The 10,249-nt window shown below is 38.3% G+C and overlaps 1 protein-coding gene across 1 annotated transcript; it reads right to left on the reverse strand.

Moving 5' to 3' along the window:
* Positions 1–2,108: 2,108 nt before the first annotated feature.
* Positions 2,109–5,888, reverse strand: LOC125562975. Its single transcript, XM_048727387.1, has one exon. It carries the CDS (start codon positions 5,886–5,888, stop codon positions 2,109–2,111), a length of 3,780 nt encoding a protein of 1,259 aa, XP_048583344.1.
* Between the last annotated feature and the right edge of the window lie 4,361 nt (positions 5,889–10,249).

Consider the following 10,249-nt stretch of genomic DNA (forward strand, 5'->3'; position numbering starts at 1 on the left):
AGGCATCAGGTCCTTATAGCATCCCAGTTTGCCTTCTAAAATTTTTGAAGTCCTATTTATCAGTACCCTTGGAAATATTATACAATCACTCATTTAGTAATGGCTGTGTCCCGGATCAGTTTAAAATTGCAAAAACAATTCCAATTCATAAAAAAGATTCAGCTAGCTGCATGGATAATTATAGACCAATCTCGCTGCTTTCAATTTTTAACAAAATCTTGGAGAAACTAATGTATAAAAGACTTATTGCCTTTATTAACAAATATAATATTCTCTATGACAAGCAATTTGGGTTCCGAGAGCAACACACTACTTTTCATGCAACACTTCTAATTGTAGACAAAATTCAAAGGGCTATAGAGGAGGGCCAGTATTCCTGTGGGATATTTCTCGACTTCTCAAAAGCATTTGACACAGTTGATCATAAAATTCTTATTAGCAAACTTGCTCACTACGGAATTCGTGGAATTACAAATGAATGGTTTTCATCATACTTGTCAAATAGAAGGCAATTTGTGTCAGTTAATAATTCAGAATCTGATGAAGTTGTCCTCACTCATGGAGTCCCACAGGGTTCAGTACTTGGCCCCCTCTTATTTCTTATTTATATCAATGACTTTCATAGATGCAGTAGTATATTTGATTTTCATATCTTTGCTGATGACACTAACCTATTTTACTCGAACAGTAGTTTGCTTGCTCTGGAATCCTGTATCAACGAAAATCTTCTTCATGTTTCTAGCTGGCTTGCTGCCAATAAGCTCTCTCTAAATATCGATAAAACAAACTTCATCATTTTTCATCCACCACAGAAAATCTCTAATTATACTCTAAGTATTAAGATAAATGGCAAATGCATCAAGAAAGAGAAGTACATCAAATATCTAGGCATCTATATTGACTCCCATCTTAGCTGGAAATATCAGATACTTCATATAGCTAAAAAGATTAAACGTTGCATTGGTGTTCTCTCAAAAATAAGACATTATGTAAATATTTCAGTCCTAAAAATGCTTTACTATACATTATTATTTCCATTTCTAACTTACTCAGTTGTGACCTGGGGCAACACCTATGCAACTACTCTTAAGCCCCTTTTTATACTTCAGAAAAGGGCAATTAGAATATTAACTTTTTCTGATTTTAGGACCCCTTCAAATCCATTATTCTACCAACTTAGTCTCCTCAAACTTCATGACATAATCTATCTTAACAATGCACTGTTTATGTATGACTTCCATTCAGATCATTTGCCATCTGTCTTCAAATCATTTTTCACAAATATTAACAGGATACATCAATATAATACAAGACTTGCTAGTAGGAAGACTTATTACCTGCCTAAGATACGCACAAACTATGGCAAATTTAATATTCGCTTTCTTGGTGTAAAAATCTGGAACGATATTCAGGATGATTATAAATCTGAATCTCGCTCCAGTTTCAAGACACTAATGATCAGCTCTCTTTTAGATCGTTACAAAAGCTAACTCTATTATTGTTGTAATTTACAAACTTAAGATTCTCTCCTATATATAAATGATCCCTATAATCGACCTCCCCTTGCTTGTGCGTGTTTTGTTCTTGTGCGTGCATCTATTGTCGTCTGTTTTTCGTTTCTGTTTGTATTGATATTATATTGATGTATCATGTTGTTTACCCATGCAATTTTCCGCTTGACCTAGCCGCTTAAGCTCGATTAGCTATGCTATTTCTTAATGCGGCTGGTGCCCAATTATAAAAATTATATTTATTTTTCTCCTTTTCTTATTTAATAAGTAATATCTGTATAATAGAGGGTGCTAATAAAATATGTTGTTGTTGTTGTTGTTGTTGTTGTTGTTTGAGAATTCGTGGTTTAAATCAAACAATTTGATCATACCAACTGTAATAAAAGGTGTTTACTTCAAAATTCGGTTGTTTTTTGTACAATAAAGCTCTACAAAATCAAATCTACCGAGTGAAAAAACTACAACATAAGACAACGAGGAGCCCTGTCCTCGGGGGGCCCATAAGATAAATAAGGGGCCACAGGGGGCCCAAAACAAATAATATTATAACATCTCCCTTCTCAACAAAGTGTTAGGTTAAGTGTTCAATAAATGTTCTTAACAATGTTCAATAAGTCTTTGTGGTTTTTTGATAACCCTGCCAGATGCTGTGCTCATCGGTGTCGTCTCGTGTTGCCTCTCAGAAGACTTTGGTGGTGTAGGCGATGCTGTCACATTATTGCTTAACTGTGTGGGGTTGTTGGTACTTTCTGGTGGTAGTTGAGGAATGGCTGGTATAACAAAAGGACTTGTGCTCATCGATTGATCATTAGGTGTTGAAATGATTTGTCGTCGATTTCTCCTGAAGACACGCCCACGCTCATCTCCTAATAAGTACGATCGGGGCAATACTTCTGCTTTCCTCCACTCAGCCTCCCGGTTTGGACGGATACGCACCTTATCTCCAACTTGTAAAGGAGGGCGATCATGACTATGACTATCATAATACTTTTTTGAAACACTCTGACGATGTTTCAATGTCTTCACAACTTGATTTGGGTCAACAGGCTGAGGCAGTAGCAAACGTCGATGAGTCGGTAGTTGGGTACGTGTTCTCCTACTCATAAGCAGCTGAGCTGGAGACACACCTAAGTCATCAAAGGGTGTATTCCTGTATTTGAGTAATCCTTCAAAAGGATCTTTGTTGTCAGCAGCCGCTTTCTTTAAAATCCGTTTTGCGGTCTGAACTGCTTTCTCGGCAGCTCCATTTGATTGTGGATACTCTGGAGAGCTTGTGGTGTGACGGAAACCCCACTCATCTGCAAACTTTTTGAACTCATGTGAACTATTAAAAAGGTTTCTAGTGTTACTGTACTGGGAGCCATTGTCGCTCAGAACTTCCACCGGGATCCCAAACCTTGCAAAAATCTTCTTTAAGTTATTGATAACACAATTAGCCCCACGTTGGGCGCCATGAATTTCTTCTAGCACCTCTGCCCTCGACGATCTCGGGACAATGATTCTGTCTGCTTTGAATAACAAACCATCTTCTACGCTAAGTTCCTCTCTAAAACTCCAGTATTCTCTCGCTAGCTCATCAAGTTGATGTTTTTCTGCTGGCCAACCTTTAACGACATATTCCATGACCACTTGAGAGGTAACATCGCAGTTTGATGCTTCCTTGAATTTTTGCAAAGTGCTTGAATCTACACCAAGACTGTCAATTAAGTTGATTCCAATCATCTCTTCTGGTTCACTAACTGGTTTAGTGTCACTAACTGGGGCTCTGCTTAAGCAATCTGAGATGAATTGGTTCTTTCCTGGCACATAACGAACATCAAGGTCATACTTTGTCAGCTTTAACAACATCCTCTGCAATCTCGGTGGTGCTTCATTCAAGGGCTTTTTGAAGATGGCTTCTAGTGGTTTGTGGTCGGTTTCAACTACAACACGACGTCCATAAACATAAGTATGGAACTTTTCAGTTCCCCAGACAATTGCCAGAAGCTCTCGCTCGATGTTGGCATACCTTGTCTCAGCAGGTGATAGTGTTTTTGAGCCAAATGCTACAGGTCTTTCGTCCTGCAGAATCACAGCACCTAATCCCGTGCCACTTGCATCAACATTAAGCACTGTCTCTTTGGTGTTGTCAAAATAGGCTAAAACTGGCGCTGAGGTAATGACTGCTTTGAGCTTGTCAAATGCATGCTGTTGAGGTGTCTCCCATACGAATGCGGTATCATTCCTTGTTAGCTGCGAGATAGGGCCCTGGAGATCAGCTTTATGTTCAATAAATTTATCCAGATAGTTTACAGTTCCTAGGAAACGTAGTATGCCATCTTTATCGGTCGGGGCAGGCATCTCGTTGATAGCTCTTACCTTTTCAGGATCAGGCTTTAAACCGTCTGCAGTAAATAGGTGTCCAACGTAGCTGACTTCAGGAACTCGAAGTTTGGCTTTACGTGGATTGAACTTTAGACCTATCTCACGGCTCCTCTTCAATACTGCAATCATCTTGTCATCTAGCTCACATTGATTTCCACCATGTATCAAAAAGTCGTCAACGATTATTTCTACTGGTACTCCTGCGAAGAGTCGGTCCATCTCTCGTTGGTAAATCTCGGGCGCGGAACTTATGCCGAATGGGAGCCGCAGGAATCTGTATCGACCCCAGGGGGTATTGAAAGTCAGGAGCTTCGAGCTTTCTTCGTCTACTGGTAGTTGCCAAAAACCGCTGCATGCATCCAACGTTGAGAATATTTCAGCACCGGTGAGTTTGTTGGCAACCTGTTCCACTGTGGCCATCGGATAATGGGGTCTCTTGAGGGCTCTATTGAGGTCACGTGGGTCTATACATATTCTGATGTTGTCTTTGGTTGGTGGGCTTTTCTTTTCTTTGCCTTTTCGTTTATCGATTACTAACATCGAAGAGACCCAAGGGGTATGTTCTTCTTCTTTAACAATGATCCCATCTTCTTCCATCTCTCTCAGCTTCTGTTGAGTTGGGTCTAACATGGATACTGGGATCTTTCTGGGTGCGTGTATAACTGGAGTTACTGCAGAGTCTACCTCTAGGTGTACTTTGTTGGGTAACATTCCTGGTTTGTTACTGAAGCAATCAAGGTAATCTTTCAGAACAGGGTCACTTGTGAGGGTTGTGGTACTTTTGCTTTGTTCTCTGGACAAGTCGATGTTTGATGTTTGTGCTGATGGTGAATCTAGCAATGTGAGATCCATGAACTGTAGGACTTCAAGATCAAGGCAAGCCTCACAACTTAGTAGTGGGGTGAACTCTCCATCAACTACAAGATATAACAGATCTATCTTTCGATCTTTGTACTGTGTTGGAAGGCGGACACATCCTTTAGGGTAGATGGGCTTAGTCGCAAGCCAGCCCTTCAAAGGCTGGTGTACACGTTTCAACGGCTTGTTGGTGATGCTCTTGTACAAGTTGTAGGGGATGACAGTAGCCTCCGCACCCGTGTCTGCTTTCAGTTTGACCTCTTTTCCTGCTATCATGACTTTTATCAGGCTCTTTTTGGGTTGCTGGTTCTGTAACACGCTTCCGACTTCAATGGATCCAAAGTATGTGTGGGTTTCGTTGCTGTCACTTGAGTCATACTCCTGTTCCACCACATGCACTTCTGGATCTTTTTTCTGTTTGTTTTTACACATCTTTGCAAAATGGCCTGTTTTGCTACAAATCTTGCAATTCCTTTTAAAGGCTGGGCATCGTGTTGGGTGTGCAAATGAATGGCGATATCCACAGAACTTACAAGACGGCTGTTCTTTCTTAACTTGGACTGGTTGCACAGACACTGTTTTACTTGGGACTACTGTCTGTGGAACAAACTTATACTTCTGCAGCTCAGTCGCCTCATAAGTTCTGCAGTAATCATGCGCGGTTTGTAGGGTAAGGTCTGGCTTTTTCAACAACTCCCCTCGCAATTCATCGCTGGTTACTCCCCCCACAATACGGTCTCGTATCAATGAATCTCTAAGTGCTCCAAAGTCACAGTTTAATGAAAGCCGTTTTAGCTCACTAACAAAGTTGTCAATTCGTTCACCCTCCTTTTGGTTTCTAAGATTGAAGAGCAGTCGCTCATAAATGACATTCTTAGCTCCTCGACAAAGTTCATGGAACTTTCGGCACACATCACCATAAGATTCATTACTCTCGCCTGCAGTATACACAAAGTGGCTATACTCTTCAATTGCACTCGGTCCAGCACAGTTAAGTAACAAATTAACTTTTAACTTATCTCCCTTGTCGTCCTTTCCTTTTGCAACCAAGTAAATTTCGAACTGCATTAGGAACTTTCTCCAATTTTCTGATGCATTCGCATCCAACACCAAAGGTCCCGGAGCTCGATGATACATTTCCCCACTTTCGGCCATCGTTTCCTTGTTTTGTCGACTTTTCTTTAACAATTAATATTCTCCAGTGGTTAACCACTTCCGACATCATGAAATAAAAGGTGTTTACTTCAAAATTCGGTTGTTTTTTGTACAATAAAGCTCTACAAAATCAAATCTACCGAGTGAAAAAACTACAACATAAGACAACGAGGAGCCCTGTCCTCGGGGGGCCCATAAGATAAATAAGGGGCCACAGGGGGCCCAAAACAAATAATATTATAACACCAACATCCTTTGATATTCTTCGTTCTCTCTATGATTTATTGACTGCGTTGAGATATTTAATATAAGCTGACAAATATCATCCTATCATTTATTGCTAAAGAAGACCTTTCTTGTCTTTATATTCTGTGTATTTAGTCTTCTCGAAGATACAGCAACTTTTTCAATATTATCAAAACTACAAATAACTTATATATACTATATATACTTACTATATATTAACTTTACAGTCACAAGAGTATTTTCTCATCGAAAATAAAAACACAAAATGCATACCCTATTTAACCTATATTATTTTTGCTTAGCTTATATTGTCTGCATCTTGCATAACTATCTATTGTGTTTATTTATTTAAATGTTGTTTTGAAAGAAAAAAATACTTTTAATTGTTTTCACTTTTATTAAGGTTAAACCAACCAAGGACTACCCGAGGGCCATGATTGATGCTGAAGGCTTGGAGGTATGATAATAGGCAAATGTCTTAAAGATAATAAAGTAGGGGATTTCTTACTTTGATACAGCAGTAAATGTGAAATAGGCTTTTTTAAAGCACTTTCCCTCAATGATAAATCTGAAAACATTATTTCTATCAACCTAAAGATTAATGTGGAAAGGGGAAATGTTAGGAGAGTGCTCAACCAAGTTGTTGCGTTACTGATGAGTTTTTTTTATCAAAGCTATAGTCCCTCCCTCCCTCCCTTGTGCTTTTTTTTACTTGTGCTTTTTCAATAAAAAAATTGTAAAGAAAACAATTTTATGTCAAACCTATAGGTAAATAGAAAAGCGAAAATGTTAGGAATATGCTCATTTAAGGTATTATTGCATTATTGTTATATATTTTTTAAAGCAGAGTCACATTTTTTCAAATAGAGTCATTAATTTCTCCCTTTTTCTTCTCCCCATTGACTTTTTGTTATATTTATTTCTCTCTAACCCTAACATAGGTCAATGAAAATGGTTTGGTTTGAAATTAGAAATTGGAATTAAGCACTTTCAGTAATAATTTAGGATTTGCCTCCATTGCATTCACTTTTGAGTAGCCAGTATGGGTGGATCCAGGGTTTCTATAACCAACAGGCCAATGGGTGGGTCACCAATATGTAATGCATGACAGGAGGTATATTTGTGGAGTTTAGTTTCAACACATTCTTCTGAATAATCAGTTGTGGTACATGAAAACTACAATAGTGGATCTATGGGGAGGGGAGGGGGGGTAGGGGGTTTAAACCTCCCCTTGGGCTTTCTTTTTTTATTGTTTTTAGTGTATCTTTTCATTCCAAATCGTTACGAAGGTAAAATAATGACGAAAATTTTTGGGCCAAATCCCCCCTTGGCAAAAAGCTAGATCCGCCTCTGAACTACAGTATGGCATCTAAATCTTTGGAATGCTGTTACATCCTTGATATATTCTTCACAAGGTCAAGCTTGTTAGAATGGTGTTTTGATAAAAATATACATAGTGGAACTTCTATAAAGGGAAATAAGAATTGACCATTAGACTCTTGAAAAAACATTCTCGTCAACTAAGACACCTTGAACTTTGACAGCCTTTTTCACACCAAGTTTAAGTATTTTGTTAACTTTCACAATGCATATTTAATAATATTGAATTAATTCTTGCTTGATCCATTTGGAGGGGCCAATACAATTCATAATAACATGGCAGTAAAATTTGACATATTTTTAATCTCATTAAAAAAACATTCTAGAAACACCAAGATCCCCCTAAAACTACCCCTATCAGTCAACACAAAAAGGTGTTAAATGCTGGCTCCGCTTTTAGGCAGTGCCTAAATCTATATATTACACCTTTTGCTTTTAATAACGGGAAAGGGACATTCATTTGTGCCAAACGTTGTATCGTTAACGTGCATTGTACGTTCATCAACATCGCACGAAACATCCTTAGCGTGTCTCGACTTTCAATAACAATGATTGAATATGCGCAACCATTCAATAGCATCAACGGACAATCAATAACGCAATTGGGCATTCATTCGGGATTGAATGAACATTCTTTTGCATGCAATCGAAAATTCAATTACACGTTTGGACAATCAGTAGCGTTTATTGACAATCAGTTATAAAAAATAGAAAATTCATTAGTGCTATTAACATAAACCAAGACAATCAATAAGCCTTTTCAGACAATTATGTTCATCAATGTGACATTCATCAATGTGGTTTGACAACCATTTATCCGATTTAAACCAAACAACAAGGAAAAATAAAATTTCATTAGAGTTACTATTTTTCTTTTTTCTTTGAACAGTTGGCTCCTAAAATTAAGAGAAATATAGAACTATAAATACTCGTTCACTATAGAAAAACAGAAAACGTTTGTATGAGAAATGCCGCCGAGAAACCCCTCGAACACAGGGAAGAGCTAGAAGAGGGGAGAGAGAGCGTACCGCCAAGTATATGGCCAAATTGGAAGAAATATCACAGTCACTTTGGCTATTTCGCCCACTAACGGTCTTATCTTCCACTTTTCTATCATCGGGGGAATGAATGCACAAAGATTCAACGACTTCACAAACACGACTGAATCTTTACCCCAACGAAAACGTCATTTTTATTTACGACGGTGCACCAGCGCACCATAACCCACTAGATACCGGCCCAAACACTGAGCTAAAAAGTTACCGCCCTTCTCAACATCGGAGGCTACAACTAAGGAACAGTCACGGGGGCGAAATGTGGGCAATTGTTTCGTTTTATGCATACCTCGCTGTGTTAATAGAGATCAATTTCAGGTATAAATGTCACTTCAAAAATCGAAATAAAACTATTGATATTTTCTTTTCTTATAATGTTTGTTTGAATCGAACAAATGATTGTCAAACCACATTCACGAATGTCACCTTGATGAACATGATTGTCTGAAATGGGTCAGTACGCAGCTCTTACAAGCTGCAATTCGATTGGGCAAATGAACAATATCCGCACCTCGACACAAAGAACGAGAAGAATAGAGACAAAAGAACTCCTTTGTAGAGCAAAGATAATAGGAGACAAAGCCGCTGCGTACTTAATCTCTGAAATGGCTTGTTGATTGTCCTTGTTTATGTTAATAGCACTAATGAATTTTCTATTTCGTATAACTGATTGTCATTAAACGCTACTGATTGTCCAAACGTGCAATTGAATTTTCATTGCGCGCAAAAGAATGTTCGTTCCAATCGAATTGAATATCCAATTGCGTTCTCCGTTGATGCTAATGAATGTTCACGAATATTCAATTATTGTTATTGAAAGTCGAGCCACTGACTGCGGGTTGTTTTATGTTTTCACCATCTGAAAATCGCTTGTTTCATTGCTTGTGGTCAAATGTTTAATTTTCATCTATGACATTATATAAAAAATCTAGACTTATTCTTTATCTCAGGTTAAGTAAATATTAAAAACAGACTTTTTATGCTAGGAATTTTATGCTAGCGGCTATAAAACACCATTGGGCAAACGAAGGCGGCATAAATTGACCCGTCACATCACCAGGGGGTACTATCACCCATATTTTGTTGGTAGCTATAGCTTCGCTTTTATAGCACGATAGAGCAAGCAGGCGGAGTGACAAGACTTTACGATGGAGCGAAAAAACTTTAAAAAAACGCTAGAAAATTATCTTTCTCGGTGCAACAGCTATTCTCATTCTGTTTATAATTGTGTTTTTACCTGCCTTTCTTTACACAAACACTAAGGTATAACGAAAGCATTAATGACACTTCGACAACTACCTTCTCTTAACAACCATTTTCTAAATTATTGCTTTGTATTTTATCTGGTTTCATTTTCAGAATAGACAAAAGCACCAAGAGAAATGGATTTTTCTTTCGCGAGATCTTGTCGTCGCGAACAACACAGTAAGTCTCATTGTTGACAATATAATTGTTTGCGTTTTTTTAGGCTTAAGGCATACGTCGTACCTAACATGAACCTAATTCAGTCAAACCTATTGTTTTGGAAATAGGTACATGGACGGTGCGACGTTTGCCGCGAATTGGTTCGAGTGTGATAATAGATTAAAGTTCGAGTCGCCGAGTCGAATTGGACCAAAGCCTGCCGCTTTGCATAAAGGCGCGATATCGAACTTTTCTGGCACTTTGATATTTATACGA

Source organism: Nematostella vectensis, chromosome 1 (assembly GCF_932526225.1).
Source record: "Nematostella vectensis chromosome 1, jaNemVect1.1, whole genome shotgun sequence".
Classification (NCBI taxonomy): Eukaryota; Metazoa; Cnidaria; class Anthozoa; order Actiniaria; family Edwardsiidae; genus Nematostella; species Nematostella vectensis.

Excerpts from the sequence above, each read along its gene's own strand:
- LOC125562975 (XM_048727387.1), bottom strand. The coding sequence starts at position 5,888 with ATGGCCGAAAGTGGGGAAATGTATCATCGAGCTCCGGGACCTTTGGTG.